Genomic DNA, 24,944 nt, shown 5'->3' on the forward strand with positions numbered 1-24,944 from the left:
GTCCTCACCCTTTCAGGGTCAAAGAAGGTCAGTCAAATTTTATAAAGATCCTATCATAATTGAAAGTTGTATGCTTCCTCCCAAGTCATGCAGTACAGGAACCCATTTGAACCTAGTTTTCACACCAGTTATTGTTATTTACTAAAGGAAGTAATTGCCTTGAGACATGTTCTATCTCAACTTGGACTGGTAGTTATTGTTGTAGTAACTAATAGGTAATGAAGGACTACTGGCTAATGAACTTGCTGTATATCAGTTCCCTTCCTGAGAGAGCACTTTAGTGACCCCAGGAGGTCTGCTCAGAAGGCCCATGGGCTTCTGCCTCTATGAGGTCCCTATCAAGAATCCAGGTTTTATGGGAGAAGAATTTGTTTTATGGTTTAACTTATTCCCACAGGTTCCATCAAAGTGATAAACTTCAACCCCTCCAGGCCCCGGGAGTGGCTGGGTATAATACTGTAAAAGAGACATAGGAAGTAAACAGGAAGTTCTCTTCAAACTTCGGACTCTGAGCAGTGGCTGGGCTTCCAGAGTCAAGCTCTAGCAGCGCACTCCCCACCAACAATCTCTAGGTAAGACTTTATCAAGCAGGCATTTTCTTTTTTTTTTTTTTTTCTTTTTGAGACGGAGTCTCGCTCTGTCGCCCAGGCTGGAGTGCAGTGGCGCGATCCCGGCTCACTGCAAGCTCCGCCTCCCGGGTTCACGCCATTCTCCTGCCTCAGCCTCCCGAGTAGCTGGGACTACAGGCGCCCGCTACCACGCCCGGCTAATTTTTTGTATTTTTAGTAGAGACGGGGTTTCACCGTCAAGCAGGCATTTTCATCTTCACATTCCTTCTTAGTCTGATCACTAAGAGACCTAGAGGATTCAGAAATATGGAGAGGTTTTTGAATAATCAGGGTCCATAAAACACATAATTGAAACACAGAAACTATTTTTAAAAACAGATATTCTGCTTTTCAAATGCTATAGTGAAGAGTCTGGCTTCAAAATTAGTAAATTGGCTATATTTTTAACTAACTGTGTAAACTGGAACAAGTCTTCTCCCCTTTCTGGATCCCAGTTTTTGTTGTTTGTTTGTTTGTTTGTTTTGTTTTTTAAATGAAGACGTTGAGTGTGATAATCTCTAAAATTGCATCTCCCTTCTTACCCCCAGATCTTTGGCCCTATGCCTAAACAATTATGAACTATGAATAATGCAGCTGTGGTATCTGAAGAAAAGAATGCAAGGCATATATTCTAAAAGCTTTCTAGAATTAGGGGAATAAACTATGATTTCAATGGACCTAAGTAATATAAATGTAAATTTGTATATGTGGTAGGTTTTATGAGAGCCCTGATTCCAATATCAGGAATAGGAGTAGATGAGTAACTGATGAGCTAAAGAGCTGCACAAGTCATCTCAATTGCCCTCTTTTTCATTACCCACCGTAACTCTGATATATCAGGCATCGTGCTAAGTACTCTAGGAGGTAGGACATGGTATGAAGTTTCCTCATTAATTTCAAAAAACTCACAGAGAGTTGCCTTGGAGTGATAAGACATATGCCTGGAAAATAATTGCAGTGCATTACAGGATATAATTGGAGGGACAGTGAGAAAGTACTACTGAGAATTTAGAAGTGTGAAAGAACAGTATTTAACTTAGATGGTCAGGGAAAAAAATGACAGACTTGAGCTAGAAAATGATTCAAGTGTCTTCAGATTGACAAAAGATAAAGCCTATTTTTAGTGAGGGTACACTGCAAACAAAGGAGTCTGGGCTAAATACAGAAACCCACTTGGCAAACATTGAAATTGCTATAATGGTGATGAAAAGAATGTTTGAACACATGACTCCGGACCAGAGCAATAGGGTTGTTTCACAGAGCAAAACAAAGAATAATGGTGAAAGCCAGGTTTCTGGTCATTGGAAAGGACAGTTGTAAACTAAAACATTTCAAAAATGGAGAGAACTGTCTTATGGGTCAGGAAGCTTCCAGTGCTGTAAATCCAGGCAGAGGGTTGATGCCCATTTGTGGCGATATGGATTCCTTTATGAGTGAGAAGATATGAGTTTTTGCTGGGCTGAATCAAAATTAGAAACATAAGTACAAATATGAAGTTTGATACACATGATTTATCCTTCTATTTTAGCCTTCCTTTTTGTGATACTTAAAGGTTTTTTCTTTTTATGAGCTGTTGGAAATATATAATACATTTAAGATAGTCTAACAATCCAGTGAAATTCCAAAATTATGGGGGCCACTGGAAAGTGATAGTTCCTAAAGCTTTTCTCAACACTAAATTAAGGTTTATCAGTACTAGAAGTTACAATCATAATTAGAAATAATAAAATAAATTTTTTAAAAAGGGAAAATCATCAGTATTTTTTGCCATCTTAAAGGGGGTGTGAAAAAGAGAAGGAAATGGTCCAAACCTCTGAGAACTGTGAACTTGGAAGATGAGGGAGTTGGGGGTGCTAGTTTTCCGTGGAAAATAATACTTGATCGGATCCTGATGACTTTGATTACTTAGGCAGAGTATGGAGGGAGTGAACAACAGCAGGTCATTAATGAGTGATGATACAATGTATAGTGTGATAATAAGTCTTTGGAGTTACGTGGAAACTTTACCTTCTGAGAAAGGAGACGACAAAATACTGGCTTCTCATATTCAATCTTCTGACCAGCCATCCATGTAGATCTGAAAATTTAGTTAAGGGCTCACAGTCTAGACAACTCATCTGTGAGTGGGACTGGAGGCCAGAAAAGGAAAGAGGCAGCTCTAGAATAGAACCTTTTATTTATATTTAGAAGGGAAAGAATATAGAACATCTAGAAAACAAGGGTCTGAGAAGAAGTAGAAATTTAGGGATAATCCTTTATAGAAGGCAGGTATGCATTCAAGACTTGAAGGAAACAGAAGGCAGAATTGGGCAGTGGATAGACATGGATATGCGGTGAGAAAAACTAAGACAAAGAAATTTTGGATAATAAAGTAATTATTCTGAAGCAAAATCACCCATATAAAAGTTTGGCCTGGAAGTAGGTCTCTGGAATCTTAGTAGAGAAACATCCTATATTAAGTCTTGGATTGAGAAAAGCTTTTGTATATGGGATGGACATGCTCCCTAGGTTTAGAAAAATGCCAAGAAAAATCAGAGTAAACAAAGTAGTTTGGATGAATTTCAGGATCCTGGAGAGGGAAGAAGTGATAAGAAGACTGGAGGGCAGAAGGAGAAGACTCGGTGACTTTCATAACTCTCTGCCTTTGCACAGGCAGTTCCATTTGCTTCAAATACTTTTTTTTTTTTCATTTTTCCATCTAAAAAATTCTGACAGTTTCTTCACTTCAAATAAAAATTATATCTTCTGGCAAAGCATGGTGACTTATGCCTGTAATCCCAGCACTTTTAGAGGCCAAAGCAGGTGGATCACTTGAGCCCAGGAGTTCAAGACCAGCCTGGGCAATATGGCTAAACCCCATCTCTACCAAAAACACAAAAATTAGCCAGGCGTGGTGGTGCACATTTGTAGTCCCAGCTACTTGTGGGGTGGAGGCGGGAGGATTGCTTGAGCCCAGGAGGTCAAGGCTACAGTGAGCAGAGATCCTGCCACTGCACTCCAGGCTGGGTGATAGAGTGAGACGCTGTCTCCAATAATAATAATAATAATAATAATAATAATAATAATAAATTATGTGTTCTATGAAATTTTCCTGATTTATCTCCATATCCAGCCCATAGCTTGTAACTCCTACTGCATATGCAAATTAGCAGTTATCTTAATAGATTTGCATATTAATTACATAAATATTTATTGAGTTGTAACTATATTTCAGACATGGCTCTAGGCACTTGACATACACCAGTAAACAAAATAGAAAATAAAAAAAATCTTTGCCCTTAAGGAACTTATACTCTCAAAGAGGAGAGAACCAATAAACAATAGGAATAAGAAATAAGTACATTTTACAGGTTAGAACATGATAAGTCCTCTGGAAAAAAAGTTAAAAATTAAGTAGAGAAAGGCAATAGCAGTACAGAATATGGATGTAAGGATGGAGGCACACTGCAGTTATATAGGATGGCCCAGGTAGTTGAGCTGGTGAAATTTGAGCCAAGATGAAATAAATGAAAGAGCTATCCAAATGGCGAAAGAGATTCTAGAACAAGGAAAGAGCTACAGCAAAGGTTTTAAATGATATGTCACTGAACACATTTGATTGATGGAAACGCAGAACCTAATTTAGAATTTAACAGGATCACTCTGGTGTGTTGAGATGAGGCTACAAGTGAACAAATGCAAGTAGGGAGATCTGTTAGGAGTCAATTACAGTAAGAGGGGTGAGATAAAAGTGACTTGGACCGAGGTGGTCAAACATAGTCAGTTCCTGGATATATGAGAGAAAGATAGAAACAAGGATGACTGCAGGAGTTTAGCTTGTCAGTTGAAAGATTGCAATTGCCATCATTTGTGATGGGGAAGACCAGGGGTAGAGACCCCAGGAGTTCAGTTTGAGATGGCTCTTCGACTCCCAAGAGGAGATGTGAGTAGGCAGTGAAATACATGAGTCTGGAGTAGCAGAGAAAAATATCGCCTGAGATACAGATTTAGATGTCTTCAACACATTTATAGTGTTTAAAGCTCTGGTATTTGATGATATAGAGCAGAGGAGTTGAGTTTATATAGAAGAGAAAAAAAAAAGATTAAACACTGACCATGGGCACTGTGACATTAAAAGGATGGGGCATGGAGGAGAAACTAAAGTTGGAGAATGAGAAGGAATGACTAATAAGATAGAAAGTAACCAAAAGTATAGTATCCCGAGAATCAAGTCAAGGAAGTGTGTGAACGGGCTGGATAAATCAACACTGTCAAGAAACATAGATAGTCCAAGTAAGCTGAGGAATGAGAAATGACCATTGGATCCAGGAAATCTTAGATAATTAACGTCTATGAGAAAGGAGGTTTTAATGGAGTGGTGGTAGTGCAAATCTAATTAGAGTGGGTTTAAGAAGAAACTTAAAGAGAGGCATTAAAGGCAATGCGTATAGCCGACTCTTGGAAGAGTTTTCTTTCAGGGACATAGAGGACACAGTGGCTGTGGGATGAGTAAAGAGAAAGAATTTAAGGCTCTTGCTTTTTTGTTTGTTTAGTAAATGAGAATAATAGCATGTTTTTACATTGATAGAGTATTCCACGAAAGAGCTGTATAATAGTTAGTTGTTTCTCTATACTCTGTATTACAATGTTAGTTTGTTAACATCAGGTGCCACATTTTATTTGTTTAGTCCCTGTTCTAAGTATAATGCCCAGAGTACTGAAAATAATCAATTATTGTTACATTGACCTCAACATAGTAGAGAATGTATATTTAATATCTACAGAAGCAATAAACCAGAAAAGAGCATTTGAAGTTGATAGAGGGGGAAATGGCAGGAAGAACTGATGAAGTGGCCACAGTCTGAAGTTGAAATGCAGAAAGATAGATTTGCCTCCTGTCTTTCTTTGGCTTTTTTATTTACTCTAACCTTCTTATTTTTGACTGGAGCTCTCACCAGTGTCCAAAAGAGGTCTAAATTCTGACCTACATGCCCCTGAAAGATGCTAGCAGACCTGAGTTCTCATAAAGGAATAGGAGGGAGCAGAAGGGAAAACAATTGATTCTTTGGTAGCCAGAAAGTTGAAGAAGAAAACAAATTAAAATGAGAAATTAGAAAATAATATTCAAATTATATATATTTGGTCCAGTACGGTATCAATATATTATCAGTATAAATGATGATTTTTACCTTAGATGAACAATATGTATAAATGTTAATATATACCTTGGATTAGAAATACCTAAATTTCTAAAATCTATATAGATTCTATTGAGAAAGTCAACTGGGTTACAGGATGGATTAGGAAGGCCAAAAATGAGCTGTGTTAATCAGGGAAGACTAAACATAAAGGTGAATAGTCTGAAGGAGGCTGTTGACAGGAAGGGCAGGGAGGGATGGAATCGAAATGTTGACCTCTCAAAGCATTTACTTAGAGGGCTTTACTCTGGAGGTGAGAGAAGGGAGGGCAATAGTAATTTGAGGGTTGCCTTCTTGTTAGAACCCGTATAGTTCAACTTTCTTTCCTATCCTTCCACACTTCACATCTAGGGACATGAATGGTGAGCAATGGACACAGGGAACTGGAGCCAGGTAACAGAATTCATCATCTTGGGCTTCCCCCATCTCCAGGGTGTCCAGATTTATCTCTTCCTCTTGTTGCTTCTCATTTACCTCATGACTGTGTTGGGAAACCTGCTGATATTCCTGGTGGTCTGCCTGGACTCCCGGCTTCACACACCCATGTACCACTTTGTCAGCACTCTCTCCTTCTCAGAGCTTGGCTATACAGCTGCCACCATCCCTAAGATGCTGGCAAACTTGCTCAGTGAGAAAAAGACCATTTCATTCTCTGGGTGTCTCCTGCAGATCTATTTCTTTCACTCCCTTGGAGCGACTGAGTGCTATCTCCTGACAGCTATGGCCTACGATAGGTATTTAGCCATCTGCCGGCCCCTCCACTACCCAACCCTCATGACCCCAATACTCTGTGCAGAGATTGCCATTGGCTGTTGGTTGGGAGGCTTGGCTGGGCCAGTAGTTGAAATTTCCTTGATTTCACGCCTCCCATTCTGTGGCCCCAATCGCATTCAGCACGTCTTTTGTGACTTCCCTCCTGTGCTGAGTTTGGCTTGCACTGATACGTCTATAAATGTCCTAGTAGATTTTGTTATAAATTCCTGCAAGATCCTAGCCACCTTCCTGCTGATCCTCTGCTCCTATGTGCAGATCATCTGCACAGTGCTCAGAATTCCCTCAGCTGCCGGCAAGAGGAAGGCCATCTCCACGTGTGCCTCCCACCTCACTGTGGTTCTCATCTTCTATGGGAGCATCCTTTTCATGTATGTGCGGCTGAAGAAGAGCTACTCACTGGACTATGACCAGGCCCTGGCAGTGGTCTACTCAGTGCTCACACCCTTCCTCAACCCCTTCGTCTACAGCTTGCGCAACAAGGAGATCAAGGAGGCTGTGAGGAGGCAGCTAAAGAGAATTGGGATATTGGCATGAGTTGGGGCTGAGAGTAGGCCAAGGCCGGGCCTGAGGATATGGTGGCCCCAGGGATCAACAGTGGCCAGAGATGAGAAACTAAAAATTCAGTGCGTTTCTATGTGGGGTGGTGGAGCTGCAGCAAGTGCTGACTGACTTTCAGTGTTATAGCGACCTTCATACTGTCTGCTGGAGCCACATTTGGCTTGAGACCAGAGACTAGGGAAAGTACACATCCCTTCAACATGATGTAATGCAGTGATTTTCAAAACTCAGATGTTTATGTATCACACTTAGGTTTTTTTTAAAATCTGTGTCTTACCTATTATACGTATATAGGCATTTTTCAAATTTACTTGACTTAATATAAATATAGTCAGGCATGTCCTAAACAAAATGTGATTCATGATGTTTTTTGTACCACTTGCAATCATTTCATGTGGAGAAGACTGGTACAGTAGAAAAAAGCATGTTTTTTGAACTCATATACATCTGGATTTAAATCATATTTTATTCAGTCACTTGCTAATTACTTAATGTTTAGAAAGTAACTTAGCATCTCTGAGTCTTAATTTCATTATTTGATAACGATATTTTCTTGAAGAGTGTTTTGAATATTAACGTTAAGATTTGTAAACCACAGTGCACAGTGTCTGACATGTAGGTGATAGTAAATAAATAAGGACTTGTTTTTATTTATTTTATTCTGCAAAGACTTATCATTACTCTGAGTCTTAGAACAATATCTAGTAAAACATAAATAACAAAAATACTTTCCAAGTATTTTCTCCAAAGGAAAGGAGCAAACCAGCCAGAAGGAATACTGGTATAGTATACAAGTATACTATACTTGAAAAGTATAGTTTGTCACAGTTCTGTTCTGACAAGTTTCATGTACCTATCTTAGTGGTCCTAATATCTATGGCCAGTATAATGTATGAAAGTATAGGAGTTGAGTCAGTGGAAAGAAATAGGATTACTTTTTACATCGAACCATTTCTTTATTTAATTGTAAGCTAATTATTTCCTGAAACATGTGAAAAATAATTCTAAAATGTAGCATATGAGAGATCTGGGGATTCAATTAATAGCTAATATTATGTATTCTTTATGTATCCTTCCATGAATGGAGGATCAAATATTAACTACAAGAAATCTTTGAATTCTATAGAACTTCCTAAGAAGATTACAAAATATTTTTAATACCACACTTTTAAAAGTATTCATCCATCCATGCATTCAAATTAACACGTTTATTTAGCTCTTACTATATATCAGCTGCAGTGTCAACCCTACAAAAGCAATGAACAAGACATATATATGTCCAGGTCCTACCTTTAGGGTGTTTTAAAAGAGTTGAGAATATAAATATTAAAATTATAATTAATTTATAATTAATTAGTTATAATTAATTATAATTAATTTATAATTAATTAGTTATAATTAATTTATAATTAATTAGTTATAATTAATTTATAATTAATTAGTTATAATTAATTTATAATTGTGGGAAGTAGTATTAAGATAAACATGCATTCTCCTTTTTTTTCACTTGTCTTTGAAGTTTACTGAGAATTTTAAGCAGATAAATGTTTTTACATTAAATAATCACCAGGAATTCAAAATATTATACTCTATCAAATGGGAACTTGAATTGTTCTATTTATATATGTAGCATTCTATTTATGATATATTTCATTTAGTGTTTCATCTAGAATAAAAATGCCAAGAAATAAAGTTATTAAAAACAAGTTGTGTTTGACTTTTGGTAAAATTTTTTGTCCTGGACATTTTTGATGACTAAGTATCACTAAATCTATGCTAGGTAAATTTGCCCCTATTATTTTCTTTTTTATTTTATTTTATTTTATTATTATTTTATTTAGGGTACATGTGCACAACGTGCAGGTTTTTTACATATGTATACATGTGCCATGTTGGTGTGCTGCACCCATTAACTCATCATTTAGCATTAGGAGTATCTCCTAATGCTATCCCTCCCCCATCCCCCAACCCCACAACAGTCCCCAGTGTGTGATGTTCCCCTTCCCAATATCATACTGAATGGGCAAAAACTGGAAGCATTCCCTTTGAAAACGGGCACAAGACAGGGATGCCCTCTCTCACCACTCCTATTCAACATAGTGTTTGACGTTCTGGCCAGGGCAATCAGGTAGGAGAAGGAAATAAAGGGTGTTCAATTAGGAAAAGAGAAAGTCAAATTGTCCCTGTTTGCAGACGACATGATTGTATATCTAGAAAACCCCATTGTCTCAGCCCAAAATCTCCTTAAGCTGATAAGCAATTTCAGCAAAGTCTCAGGATACAAAATCAATGTGCAAAAATCATAAGCATTCTTATACACCAATAACACACAGAGAGCCAAATCATGAGTGAACTCCCATTCACAATTGCTTCAAAGAGAATAAAATACCTAGGAATCCAACTTACAAGGGATGTGAAGGACCTCTTCAAGAACTTCAAACCACTGCTCAACAAAATAAAAGAGGACAAAAACAAATGGAAGAACATTCCATGCTCATGGGCAGGAAGAATCAATATCGTGAAAATGGCCATACTGCCCAAGGTAATTTACAGATTCAATGCCATCCCCATCAAGCTACCAGTGACTTTCTTCACTGAATTGGAAAAAACTACTTTAAAGTTCATATGGAACCAAAAAAGAGCCTGCATCGCCAAGTCAATCCTAAGCCAAAAGAACAAAGCTGGAGGCATCATGCTACCTGACTTCAAACTGTACTACAAGGCTACAGTAACCAAAACAGCATGGTGCTGGTACCAAAACAGAGATATAGATCAATGGAACAGAACAGAGCCCTCAGAAATAATGCCACATATCTACAACTATCTGATCTTTGACAAACCTGAGAAAAACAAGCAATGGGGAAAGGATTCCCTATTTAATAAATGGTGCTGGGAAAACTGGCTAGCCATATGTAGAAAGCTGAAACTGGATCCCTTCCTTACATCTTATACAAAAATCAATTCAAGATGGATTAAAGACTTAAACGTTAGACCTAAAACCATAAAAACCCTAGAAGAAAACCTAGGCATTACCATTCAGGACATAGGCATGGGCAAGGACTTCATGTCTAAAACACCAACAGCAATGGCAACAAAAGCCAAAATTGACAAATGGAATCTAATTAAACTAAAGAGCTTCTGCACAGCAAAAGAAACTACCATCAGAGTGAACAGGCAACCTACAAAATGGGAGAAAATTTTCGCAACCTACTCATCTGACAAAGGGCTAATATCCAGAATCTACAATGAACTCAAACAAATTTACAAGAAAAAAACAAACAACCCCATCAAAAAGTGGGCGAAGGACATGAACAGACACTTCTCAAAAGAAGACATTTATGCAGCCAAAAAACACATGAAAAAGTGCTCATCATCACTGGCCATCAGAGAAATGCAAATCAAAACCACAATGAGATACCATCTCACACCAGTTAGAATGGCAATCATTAAAAAGTCAGGAAACAACAGGTGCTGGAGAGGATGTGGAGAAATAGGAACACTTTTACACTGTTGGTGGAACTTTAAACTAGTTCAACCATTGTGGAAGTCAGTGTGGCGATTCCTCAGGGATCTAGAACTGGAAATACCATTTGACCCAGCCATCCCATTACTGGGTATATACCCAAAGGACTATAAATCATGCTGCTATAAAGACACATGCACCTGTATGTTTATTGCGGCATTATTCACAATAGCAAAGACTTGGAACCAACCCAAATGTCCAAAAATGATAGACTGGATTAAGAAAATGTGGCACATATCCACCATGGAATACTATGCAGCCATAAAAAATGATGAGTTCATATCCTTTGTAGGGACATGGATGAAATTGGAAATCATCATTCTCAGTAAACTATCGCAAGAAGAAAAAACCAAACACCGCATATTCTCACTCATAGGTGGGAACTGAACAATGAGATCACATGGACACAGGAAAGGGAATATCACACTCTGGGGAATGTTGTGGGGTGGTGGGAGGGGGGAGGGATAGCATCGGGAGATATACCTAATGCTAGATGACGAGTTAGTGGGTGCAGCGCACCAGCATGGCACATGTATACATATGTAACTAACCTGCACAATGTGCATATGTACCCTAAAACTTAAAAGTGTATAAAAAAAAAAAAGTCAGGAAACAACAGGTGCTGGAGAGGATATGGAGAAATACGAACACTTTTACACTGTTGGTGGGACTGTAAACTAGTTCAACCATTGTGGAAGTCAGTGTGGCAATTCCTCAGGGACCTAGGACTAGAAATACCATTTGACCCAGCCATCCCATTTCTGGGTATATACCCAAAGGATTATAAATCATGCTGCTATAAAGACACATGCACACGTATGTTTATAGCAGCACTATTCACAATAGCAAAGACTTGGAACCAACCTAAATGTCCAACAATGATAGACTGGATTAAGAAAATGTGGCACATATACACCATGGAATACTATGCAGCCATAAAAAAGGATGAGTTCATGTCCTTTGTAGGGACATGGATGAAGCTGGAAACCATCATTCTCAGCAAACTATCGCAAGGACAAAAAACCAAACACTGCATGTTCTCACTCATAAGTGGGAATTGAACAATGAGAACACATGGACATAGGAAGGGGAGCATTCTCTTCTTGCAAAAGTTGCATTTAAAATGAAAACTGAAGAATAAGTCAGTTAGCCATTTTTATGAAAGCATCATGCATAGCAACTTTTTTTTTTTTTTTTTTTTTTTTTTTGAGATGGAGTCTCGCTCTGTCGCCCAGGCTGGAGTGCAGTAGTGCGATCTTGGCTCACTGCAAACTCCGCCTCCTGGGTTCATGCCATTCTCCTGCCTCAGCCTCCTGAGTAGCTGGGACTACAGGCACCCACCACCACGCCCGGATAATTTTCTATATTTTTAGTGAAGACGGGGTTTCACTGTGTTAGCCGGGATGGTCTCGATCTCCTGACCTCGTGATTCGCCTGCCTCTGCCTCCCAAAGTGCTGAGATTACAGGCGCGAGCCACTGCACCCAGCTGCAACTATTATCTCTATTCTGAAATATTAGAAATGTAGAACTCGGTTGATGAAACAACTTGCCAAAACTATAGAGTAAGTCAGAGTCAGGGACTCTGAATTAAGAAAAGTATTCATCCTTCCAGGCTAGGTTTCTCTAATCTTTAAAAGGCCCAGGGAAGGAAAGGAAAAGGACTAAGATATGAAAGTAATAGTTTAAAACATAACAACCAGGTTATGGGTTTGGAAACAAAAATGCAGTGTCTGAGTGGCTGCCAAGGGTGCTTTGTTCCTTGGGACTTCACTCGCTGTTTAAAGAAAGTGATTTAAACTGAGAGAATGATGGTCTCTACCCCAGTTTTAGAGAAGCATTGTTTAACCCCATACTCGGAGAGATTTTGACTCTTTTGCTAAAGCATTCAATTACAAGACTGATAATTTTTCAAGTCCAAAATAAAAATAACTCTGTCTTATGAAAGTTAGTAAATTTCTAACGTGAAGGAACAATGCTGCATCATAAATGGGACTCTATTTCTTCCTATTTTTTTTCAGAGTTGGGGTCTTGCTCTGTTGCCCAGGTTGGAGTGTATAGGTGCAATCATAGATCACTGCAGCCTCAAACTCCTGGCCTCAAACAATCCTCCCTCCTCAGCCTCCTAAGTAGCTGGTGTTACAAGCATGAGCCACAGCATTTTCTACCTGTGAAATGGTAAATTGCTGTTTTGTTTGTGTCAAAATATTATATAACAGTTTCAGTTCTTGGCCCTGAGAAAGTCACTTTGTGAAATTTGGAGAACTCAGCTATTGCTGCTAGGATTTCAGAAAGCAGAAACTAAAGATTTAATAGCATCCTCTGGAGTTTTCCAACGTGTTGGCCCTATAAGTAATTTTTGTCTCATAACAATAGTAAAAGTAACTGCTAAACATTATAGGCACTGTGCTCAGTATTTTTATTTGTATAAATGATTATATATGTAATATATATTATATATATATAGTCTTTACAATCTATGAAACTCCCATATTATAGATAGGAATATTAAGACCCAGAACACCTGTGTCAGTTTTCAAAGTTGTATAGCTGGTTAGTGGAAAAGCCATGATTCATGTTTGGACAGTAGGATTTTGAAGTTCTCAGTCTTAGTGAGACCTTAGGTCTACTCTAATAAAGAGAAGCTTTCTCGTTATTGGAACTAGTTAACACTGGGAAGGCCACCTTAGTTAAATGTTCAAGCAGAGGCTAAATTACCTTTTTTGTCATATGCTGATGAGGAGTTCATATATTTAGGTGTAGAAAAAAAATAGATGTCTTTTTTTAACTTTTATTCTAAGTTCAGGGGTACATGTGCAGGTTTGTTACATAGGTAAACTTGTGTCATAGAGGTTTGTTGTACAGATTGTTTCATGACCCAGGGATTAAGCCTAGCACCCATTACTTATTTTTCCTGCTCCTCTCCCTCCTCTCACCCTCAACTTTGTGAAACGTTCCAATGTGTGTTGTTCCCCTCTATGCGTCCGTGTGTTCTCATCATTTAGCTCCCACTTGTAAGTGAGAACATGCAGTACTCGGTTTTCTGTTTCTGTGTTAGTTTGCTGAGGATAATGGCCTCCAGCTCCAACCATGTCCCTGCAAAGAATATGATCTCATTCCTTTTTATGGCTACGTAGTATTTCATTGTGTGTTTGTACCACATATTCTTTACCCAGTTTGGCATTGATGGGCATTTAGGTTGATTCCATGTTTTCACCATTGTGAATAGTGCTTAAATGAACATACACGTGTATGTGTCTTTATAATAGAATCATTTATATTCTCTGGGTATATATGCATCTGACGAAGGTCTAATATCCAACATCTATAAGGAACTTAAACAAATTTACAACAGAAAACAAACAGCCCCGTTAAGAAGTAGGCAAAGAACATGAACAGATACCATCTCACACCAGTTAGAATAGCTATTATTAAAATGTCAAAAAATAACAGATGGTGGCAAGGCTGTAGAGAAAAAGGAATGCTTATACACTATAGATGGGAGTGTAAATTAGTTCAGCCATTGTGGAAGACAGTGTAGTGATTCTTCAAAGACCTAAAGACAGAACTAGATGTCTTCCAAGATAACTTCAGGTTCAGAGCAAATGAGGAAAAATGGCTATTCTTTTACACAGATGACCTTAAGGAAAAAGTAAGAACATCAAACTAATAGGAGAGAGCCTTATACTGAACAAGGGCTGGGACTAAGAAGAAGTTAAGGGGGGTACCTGAAAATAAAGTAATGAAGGATCTGGATAGACTTATTATTTTAGCCTGGCTCATTTGAGTTCTGCTTCCACTTGGGTGGCAACTTTTCTATTCTTTACTCCTTCTCCTTCTGTTTTCTTAGGCTGATATGTGCACTGCTTATCATTGACATCAAAGGCTGCCCCTTCTCACTTTATCTCCTTTCTTCCCACAGGCCTTGATCCACTGATTCTCTCAGCCAGCCCAACCTGTCAATCAGTTGGTGCACTAACTTTTCTCGTGTAAAAAGAAGTTCATATTTATTAAATAGAATTGTTGATGATAAATGAGATAATACATGTTACGAAATTGTTAAAAATCCATATTAAATAGCCTCAGCACTAGAAATGATCTTAGTGATCATCCAGCCCAGCTGTTCCTAAATCAAGAACAAAGCTTGGATAGTTGACAGATAATCTGCAGAATTATATACTGTGTTCCAGCAATCAGAAAGATGAGAAAATGTTTCTGCTATCTGTGGACCCCTACTTAGTCTAATGAGAGATGTGGGACAAACAAAACTATATTAATAGCAAGAGAAACAAAAAGAGAAAAGTCATATCAAAATAAGGGCCAATATTGGTCCTAAAATCAGTGCCAGAGATATTAGTGTGAGGAATCTTTCTTGAAGACTGCAGTAATTTGGAACCAGGTTGAGAAGCTGGAGGCAACAGTAGTAAAAATAATTATGTCTGAGGTTCAGTCTTAAAGGTTAAGGATATCTTTGTGAAAAGAATCAATGTGCAGGGTTGAGAGAGAGAAGAGAACAAAAAAGGGTACCATCTAAAGAGGTTTCAAACACACACAAAAACCTTCAGAAGGTTTAGAGGAAATAAAATGGCCTGGGAACAATGAGTCCATAGGGATTATCCTGTCTCATGACAAGAAAAACAGTAAATTTTATGGGTAATGACATTCTCATTAATAGCAGCGATAATGACTCATTAGACTCCGAGACCTCCAAAGCCAAGACCATTCATATGATAGCCACTAAGTGAATGCTCTGCACCTAACAGGGTGCCTGACATAGAGTTCCTACTCAAATTTTTAAAAAATAAATAAATCTTGATGACTCAAGGAATAAACTCTTTCACCACTTAATGTACGATAATTTGTAATTACATTTACTTATTGAATACCGTATTTCCTTTAGAAATTTTATTAAGTTTAGCGATTAGGATGAAAGCCTGTGAACTAGGTATGAGATCATGGTCAATAAAGACATGGATCTGGAACCAGACATAATGAATTTCTGCCTTAGATTCATAATAATTATCTCTGTGTACTTGGACTAGTTATTGCAGCTCTGTGTATCATGTTTCTCATGTAAAAAGAAGTTCATATTTATTAAATAGAATTGTTGATGATAAATGAGATAATACATGTTAGGGAATTGTTAAAAATGAGTATTAAATAGCCTCAGGACTAGAAATGATCTTAGTGATCATCCAGCCCAGCTGTTCCTGAATCTTACCCATCATCTGAATTTTCTGGGAGATTTTTAGAAATGCAAATGGCCAGGCTTCACTTTCAGATTTTCTGAACCACAAATGTTGACAATCAGTTTGAGCAATCACTGATCTAATCCAACCACATAATTATAGAGGAAGCTGAAGGCCAGCAAATTAAGTGGATCATCCAAAATGGCACAACTTAGTGTCAGAAAAAGGTATAAAATACAGTCCTTAAATCTCTGTCCCATAGTCTTTCCATGATGCCACAATCACGTGAGGGCTGGGGAATTCATGGAAGAAAGAACCATTAACTCCTAGGACTCATTGAAAACTGGTAATGTTTCATTAAACTTTGGGGAAAAGAAGTTTGCATAATTTAGTTTTTTGAACATCAAGTAATTTACACAAAATTATATATTTAATGGAGACAGAGAATACAGTAGAGTACCTGAGGTTAAATCCCAGCTCTATCACTATGTATGTGGCCTTAGGCCAGTTGTTAACTTCTGTGAGCTTTAGTTTCAACATTTAAATAATAGTGATCCCTGACCTATTTACTTCAGGGTATTTTAGATTTCAAGAGGATTTATACCTGTGAAAATATTTTAAATAGTAATGTGCTCAAGACATATAGTGGACTGTTATTGTTATTAATTTTGGTGGAACCTCTTGGGATCTAAAATTCTGTAACACATCATGTACAAAATCAGTTCACGTTTGCTGAAATGAGTTTGGGAATTAAATGAGCTAAAAGTAGAGAAGACCTCTCTCTAGTATCAGGAAACGATTTATTTATATGGAATGCCAAATGACAGGGGATGCATTTCCAGAAAGGGAATTGGGGAAGTTAGCAGTAGCAATTCTCAGAAGTTTCTTGTCTGTCATGCCTCTTCTATTCTGCTTCCTGGCCCCACTAGCATGTCAGAGCACTGAAGAGACTAGCAGGAGCCTAGCTGCTAGAGTGCGAGGAGGAAGCCAACCTGTGTTAAAAGCAAGAGAGTTGATCTATACTGCTTCAGCTATAACAAGCATGGTAGGGGCATTGATGTAAACTGGCCATCCACTTACCATCCACAGCCTGTATACAGCAGTTTATCATTCTTTTTAAAAATAATAGAACAAGTAGCTGCAGCAATATGGAAAGAGGATAGACATGGAAAGATAAATAACAGTGAAATTTTGCTCTTCCAAGAGGCTTTTTAGAGTCTCCAGGATCTGTGTCTATTTCCCAGCCCAACCAGCCCTCTTCTGATAGTGGAAAAGCCTTCCAATAGCCTCTTTCATGTCCTTGTTTCTCAGGCTATAGATGATGGGGTTGAAAAAGGGGGCAAGGATAACAAAAGTGACAGCAATTGCTGTGTCCCAAAACACTGAGTAGGTGGCTGAGAATCTCAAATACATGACAGCCACACTGCCAAAAAATAGCAAGAACACAGCAAGGTGAGCAGCACAGGTGGAAAAGGCCTTGTGACGACCTTCATCTGAGTGCATTCCCAGAATCACTATAATAATCCGGATGTAGGATAGAGCAATGACCAGGAAGGAGGCTACAATTTCCGCTGCATGGATGGCATCCACAATGACCACTAGGGATGTATCTGTGCAGGCCAAGCTCAGCACAGGTGTGAAATCACAGAATATCTGGTGGATCTGTTTGGAGCCACAGAAAGGCATGGTGGAAATCCATGCAATCTCAGGAAGCACAAGGAGGAAGCCACAAAAGCAGGATCCAACTGTCAGCTGGATACAAAGTTTGGGAATCATGATGGTTGGGTAACGGAGTGGATTGCAGATAGCTATGTACCTGTCAATGGCCATTGCTGTCAGGACACAGCTTTCTGTGATACCAAGTGAGTGGAAAAAGTACATCTGCAGGAGGCAGCCAGCCACGGAGATGCTCTTCTGCTCACTGATTAGGCAGGACAGCATCTTGGGGATGGTGGTTGTGGTATAGCAGATCTCCAGGAAGGAGAGGACATTGATAAAGAAATACAAAGGGGTGTGCAGGGCCATGTCCACCTGGATGACAATGAACATTATTAGGTTTCCAGTTAGGATAAATCCGTAGATGAGAAGCAAGGGAATAAAGAATAAGAGGCCACCTCTGTGCGGATGCGGGAACATAGAGAAGAGGAACTCAGTCACCATTGTCTGATTCCCACTGGCCGTCAACTGTGTCATCTGTGAACACAGAAAAGGAAACAAGAGACTCCTATAATTGGAATGTTGATTACCCACTGAATATTGCTTCATTCCTTTCTGTAATGAGTTACTCAAGCTGATTCTGGAATCCTGAAGAAACCAGTTAGAAATATCTCTTAAGCTTTACCTCCATGCCAAAATCATCTGAAATATTTGCTGTTGGACCCCTGAATGACCTTTTTTTTTTTTCTGGTAAACATCTTCAACTGATGTGCAAAAAGCAAAGCAATGCTCAAATTTCATTATCTGGAAATATTTTCTGTAGGTTTGGTCATTTTTTAATGTCTGTCTGTCCCGGGTGTGAGGTGAGAAAGCTGACATGGTTTCTTCAATAGGTCAAAAGCAGATACAAATAAATGCATTTCAGACTAGGAAAATTAATTATGATTATTATTTTTTGAGATGGAGTCTTGCTCTTCTTGCCCAGGCTGGAGTGCAATGACTCAATCTCGCCTCACCACAACCTCCGCCTCCCGAGTTCAAGCAATTCTCCTGTCAGACTAGGAAAATTAATTTTTAAAGGATGCCTCTGCCTTGCACCTTAAACTGTGAGGAAGGTAGATAGGAGAGGCAGGCTTTGGAAGGAAACAAGCAACAGTGCGCCACAGAAAGGCAGAGCTTCCAAGGGGAAAAGTGTAAGATATTGGAGTTTTCTTCTGACTAAAATATCCACTTCTCTGTCCTTCCTGTGTTTTTCTTTTCTAAGCAATTGAATAATCGTGCTGAGTAGTCATTATAGAGAATATGGAAGGACAGAGAAGGAAACACAGGGCTATAACAAAATACAAGAAAATAGGTGCTAAGAGGCTCATAAAAGCCAGACAGAGTGACCACTTTGTTGCAGTACACATGGGGCCCTTCTCAGTAGTAAAGCTGCATCATTATTCATCATTGGTACATTTATTCAACTAACACTCACATATCGATTGATCTTCTGCTATGTATCAATGATGCCATAGGTTCAAGGGCTATATAAAGGTAAATAAATATTATTCTTGTTCCTGAAATACATAAAGAACCATTAATAAAATCCTACTGTTAAAGATATTTAGTAGTGTCCAAGGAGTTCAATCTAAAAATATTTTTTGTATGATGTAAAGACACTTGAATTAGATTAGACTTGACTTTGAAGAAAAGCAGTAACTTTCTCTGTGACTCTTCAAGAATCCACAATTATTAGGGTTTCAACAAGATTTAATGTTTAAAAGACCTTAGACATTATCAGTATCTTCAAACTGTTAGCTGAACCATATTCTTTCTGTTATCCCTTCCCGATTTCATTTACCCTTAGTATAATATTTTACTCGTGTAGCAAAGTTCTTAAATTATGACAGTTTGCCGTGAAACAGTAGGGCAACAGTTGGGTCCTGAAGAGTTGAGGATGTAAGGAAGCTATTGGGCAGGCAAAGTAGAAGTAAAAGGAGGTTGGATGATGCCCTTTCAATGCAGTCTTTAGTACTTACCCTGCCTGACACCATGAGAATGCTCCTCAAAATCTCTGCAGCCACCTCTTCTCGTAGCCTGTCAATAAGGGTACAAATGTCTCTGAAGCCTCTTCCAGGAATAACTAGAATGGAAAGATGGTCTTTCCTGGGAGTTTCTCTTTGGATGATGCAATGTCTAAAGGAAAATTATGTATCTTTCTCTCCCCTCTAAGGGACAAATTAGAAGAAAAATGCTACGTAGTAATTAGACATTCCCCAGGGTCAGGTTTCAAAAGTTGTCCTGGGGCTATAAAACCTTATCTCTCATAGAGGAATAGAGTATAAAGCTGGGCACTGGGGCACAGCTGTGGCAGTCAGAATAAACTTCATCCAGGATCATGATTCTCTGGAATACTCAATCAGTAAACACTCTTTCCTCTCCACTTTTATTCATTTTCACTATGATTTCTATTCCCTCTGTTGTTATAATGAACATCATCATATTTTTAGAAGTTTTTAAATGCAAGTCTCATTTGATCCTTTAAAAAACTTATTTGTATGCTGAAAAAAATAGTTAACATGGTTAAGATTTATGTGATCTGCTTTTCATCACATTAAAAAAACCTCTTTGTATAAGGTAAGCAAGACTACAGTGATTCCCATTTTGCAGATGTGGAGGCTCAGAGAAGCCGAAAGCTTTCTCCAGTACACACAGGCAATACAAGGCATGGAAGAAACTGAAACTTAATCCTCTGAATTCAAATCTAGTTAAACACTAGCATTACCTTTCAATTATATCTCTACTGATTAGTCTCAAGTATATATTCCCTGACTTAGGAATATATTGCCAGTATTGACGGTAGCAGTGTGGCCGGGGCAGGAACCAGGGACAAGGGGGAGCCCTGCGCCTTCCGAGTTGGGGTGGGAGCACCCCAGGTGTCGCTGCAAGCCACTGTTGCAGACCCAGGCATCCTTGTGCTCTTGGGGCCAAGGAGCAGGTGAGAGCCCCATCCTCCAGGCGCAGCTGCAGCCACCCAAACCCAGGCTGTAGATCTGGGCCACCTGCTCCATGGAGCTGGCAGAAGCCCCGTCCAGGAGGTTCGGGCTACAGTCACCCAAGTCATGACTGTGGATCATGGCCTCCCACTCCTCCATGCAAGTGTAGCCACCCAAACCACGGCTGCGGACCCAGGCACCTCTGCGCTCCTGGGGTCCTGGGAAGGTCCCCCTTCTCTTGCAGGTTTGAAAGTGCCTGCTCCTGCTGCCTGGCTTCTCCCTGCTGTCAATGTCCACTCCGATCTAGGAGCAAAGTAAGGGCTGAGACCCGGTCCTATTGTAGTCTGTTCAGGTATGCACATGCTACAAGCAGTGCTGATACACCAGCCCCTTGATGCCTTGTCCCTCTCCAGACTTTGGGCACCAAGAAGCATAGGAGGGAAGCCCAGGGGACACAGAGGGCATCTCAGAGCTGGCATGCAGACCCCCCTTCACACCTACAGCCTGGGGGCCATGAATGGCAACAGAAGCAGACAGATTCCTGGGCAGAAGGGGGCAGGTCCCTGGTAAGGTCCCACATTCAAGCCAGGGAGGGCCTGAAAACTGGGGGCTGGGGTACCAGTGCCTCAGACCAGAGCGGGAACTTACAGTGCCCAGCTAATTTTTGTATTTTTAGTAAAGACGGGGTTTTATCACATTGTCCAGGCTGGTCTTGAACTCCTGACCTCAGGTGATCTGCCTGCCTCGGCCTCCCAAAGTGCTGGGATTACAGACATGAGCCACCATCCCCGGCCAGGGAGTCCCTTTTTTGTGCTTGTAAAGCATCTAGTGCCTACATCTGTTGTTAAAATTATCTAGTTATAAGTCTAGATTCTAAGAAATTTGATGATTATCTATCAATATTAATTTATATTTTAACCTTTAATGCATAGCCCTAAGACTTACCTAAACTCAGGTAGTGTATGTTTAATAGAAGACGATCAACTAGGATTTTGAGGTGATAATACAAGATCCATGTTTATAGATTATTTAGCACATATGCCTGGCTTCAATCATATGGCATGTGGAATGTAATAGGGAAGAGACAGAACTGGAAGGTAGGGTTTGGCAGAGTGTGGAGGTCTTTGAATGTCAGACATTGGGATTTTGAAAGCATATTTTTCACATAACGGAAAGTTATGAGATAATTTTTGAGTTGGAATTAATGCACAAAATTGCATTGATGATATGTAGAATGCATTTAAGTAGAGAAATTATGGAAGTAGGAAGTATTATTTATTCAACTCACATTTATTGAGTACCTATCAGACATCAGAGCCTATTCTGCAATAATCTGGAGTAAAGGCCTAAAATAGAACTGTAATAATGGAATTAAAGGACAGAAGAGATGGGAGTAATTGTGAATAAAGAATCAATAGGACTCGACACCTGATTATATTTGTGCTATAATGGTAAAAGGAACACTAAAGGTAACAGATTCATAAGGTTGAGTTAGTCTGTTAGATGGCACTATCGACAGATATAGGACCAGCTAAAGCAAAAGCTTGTAGGGGCAACTATAAGAAGATGAGTTATAGATATTTTATCTTGAAAATGTGAGAGAACTTTTAAGTAGAAATGTCTATTTGCCATTAATGATGAAGAATTGGATTTCAGAAGAGACGACAAGTCTCTTCTTGGACACATCTGTGGACACAGATGTCTGTTATTTAAGTAGAGATTATAATTGAACTATGAGAATGCACTAGATAATTGAAAAAGAATTTAGGGAATATGAGAAGAGACTGGAGGATTACAGTTGGTAGGTGAGAGAAAAATGGTATTAATAGTAAATAACTTTCATTTATTAAATATGTGACAAAATATGCTAGGGCATTTTTATATTTCATCTCATTTTATCCTTTCATAGTTCTGTAAATTAGTCATTATTATTTCCACTTAACAGATGAGAAAACTAAAGTTTAATGACTATGTATCTTCTCTGTAGTCAGGTAGCTAAGCAGGTGGCAGAGGAAGAATTTGAACCTAGGTCTATCTTATTGTCTTATCCTGAAGAGTTCAGGAAACTAAGAGAGAATCAAGGCAATGATGTATTGCAGAAATCAAATGAGGGAATTACAGGAACAAAGAAACAATCACTGGGTGAAATAGGGAAATCGACTAGCTTTTTCTTTTTTTATTATTATACTTTAAGTTTTAGGGTACATGTGCACAACGTCATCATTTTTTATGGCTGCATAGTATTCCATGGTGTATATATGCCACATTTTCTTAATCCAGTCTATCATTGTTGGACATTTGGCTTGGTTCCAAGTCTTTGCTATTGTGAATAGTGCTGCACTAAACATATGTGTGCATGTGTCTTTACAGCAGCATGATTTTTCTATTATTATTGGTAACACTCAGCATCTAAAAATTTAAATATATTATATAATATATATCATTATCTCCATTAAAAATTATATACATAGGTATATATATATCATATATATTATATATATAGGTATATATATATTATATATATTATATATAGGTATATATACCTATATAAAGAGATATATATTTAAAAATGAGTATCCATCATAAAAAGTAAAACTTTGAAAATAAGAAAAAGAAACACACAGCATTAAGACCATAAAGAAGAATGAAATTAAAGATGATATAAAATTTCCAAATGAAAATAAAGACAAATTATAACACAAAGTTCAGCAAGTGCATAGATACAAATGGATATATTTAACATTGCATTATTATATGTCAGTAACAGTTGACAAAAAGTGTAATAAAAATGCCATTTGAAGTATCAACAAAAATAAAAAACTGTAAAAGATATGTTACATCTAAACATAGCACTTTATAAAACTGTATTGGACTACATCAAAAACATAAATAAATTGATCCATATGCTGTATGAATGAATAGAATGTCTCAGTTACATAAACATGCCAATCATCTACAAGTCAATAATTTCAACCCAATTTCAATCAAAATCTCATTTTGAGTAGAGAGGAGTGAGATATGTAAGAATGAGGGCCAAGAAGAAGACATTTCAAAGGAGGAGATTAAAATGGTGGCACTTGTCTATTTAGTAAAAGTTATTATGAAGCAATATTTGTAATAAAATACCAGTGGGAGTAAACAGCCAATGGAAGCAAAGAAATAGACTAATATAATATGGGATTTTAACATACGTGAGAGTAGGTATAGCAGATCACTGGGGAAAAGATGAACATAGCCAGCACAACAGGTCTGTGGAAAAAGGTGCATTGTTTAATCAATTGTATTGGAACTTCAGTTAAAATTTTTCAATTCCATATAAATATAAACCATAAATTTAAAGACTGATGAATAAAACTATTTAATAGTTCGTTTCATCAAATAACATCATTAAAAAGTAAAACAACACGATATACACTAGGAGTCTGTATTTGTAATAACGTTTATAACTGATTATTTTTATTTAGAATATATAAAAAGCTTCTACAAAGTAATAAGAAAAAGATAAACAACCAAATGAGGAGTACACACACACACACACTCACACATACACACACACAACATTCAACTGCAAATCAAAGCAATAGCATATTGTTTACACAACAACCGAGTAGCAAAAATATGACCACCCAGAACATTAGAAAAGATGTGCAACAATAAAAATGCATTTATTGTTGGTGGTAGACAGATTCTGAAAAACAATTTGGCAGCATCTAGTGAAGTTGAAGATGCAAATATTCCAGAATACGAAACGTTGAAGGCTAATGAATGATTAAATTGTGCTACATTTATACAAGACAGCAAGGATTTTCTTTTAAAGTTGCAGCTAGATACATTGACGTGAATGATTCTCAAAAAATATGTTGAGTGAATAAGCAAATTATAAAGTAATGCCTAAAATACAATTCTATTTACATAGAGTAAAACAGAACTAAACAGTATATTGTTTTTGAGTATGCATACATGTGCTAAATAGAATAATAAACACAAAATTCAGGTGAATGGTAATATGTAATATGGAAATAAAGAACTGGATTGGGGAGGAAAGTGTAGTGGTCTTCAAAGTTATTCATAATATTCTATCTCTTAAGTGGGGTTATAGGTTCATGTGAACAAGAAGTGAAAAGGTGGAGACAGAAATACTGATAAAAGAGTAAACTATGCTTTTAGGAAAATAAGATCGGGAAGAAGAATGGCAGTATGGTAGACTTAGAGCAACAATGAAAATGAGAAAGAGTATATACTTTAATATGTTTGAGCATATTCATAAGCTATATAAGCAGACTAAAAAGAGGAAAATTTGGAGGATATATAGGTAAGTGAGACAACTGAAGGAACAGTGTCTCTGCATGAGATGAGATAAATAGGTTCAAAGCGTAAGAGGAGGAATTTATCTTAAATGGTAAGACTGGATAAAATCAGGGTCAAAAAGGTAAACATCAGTGTGGCGACAAATTAGGCAATCTTTGAGTCACTATCTGATTCT

General features: G+C 38.1%; 2 protein-coding genes across 2 annotated transcripts; one reads left to right on the forward strand and one right to left on the reverse strand.

Moving 5' to 3' along the window:
- Positions 1 to 6,154: 6,154 nt before the first annotated feature.
- Positions 6,155 to 7,093, forward strand: LOC100980196 (olfactory receptor 6N1). The gene has a single exon (XM_003820988.3). The coding sequence runs from the start codon at positions 6,155 to 6,157 to the stop codon at positions 7,091 to 7,093; it is 939 nt and encodes a 312-aa protein (XP_003821036.1).
- A 9,923-nt stretch (positions 7,094 to 17,016) lies between these two features.
- Positions 17,017 to 18,188, reverse strand: LOC100979500 (olfactory receptor 6K6). Its single transcript, XM_003820986.5, has one exon. The coding sequence runs from the start codon at positions 18,090 to 18,092 to the stop codon at positions 17,061 to 17,063; it is 1,032 nt and encodes a 343-aa protein (XP_003821034.3). The 5' UTR covers positions 18,093 to 18,188; the 3' UTR covers positions 17,017 to 17,060.
- Positions 18,189 to 24,944: the final 6,756 nt, after the last annotated feature.

This window comes from Pan paniscus, chromosome 1, assembly GCF_029289425.2.
Source record: "Pan paniscus chromosome 1, NHGRI_mPanPan1-v2.0_pri, whole genome shotgun sequence".
NCBI classification, from domain to species: Eukaryota; Metazoa; Chordata; class Mammalia; order Primates; family Hominidae; genus Pan; species Pan paniscus.

Coding starts and splice junctions, on each gene's coding strand:
- LOC100979500 (XM_003820986.5), bottom strand. CDS start 18,092: ATGAAGCAATATTCAGTGGGTAATCAACATTCCAATTATAGGAGTCTC.
- LOC100980196 (XM_003820988.3), top strand. CDS start 6,155: ATGGACACAGGGAACTGGAGCCAGGTAACAGAATTCATCATCTTGGGC.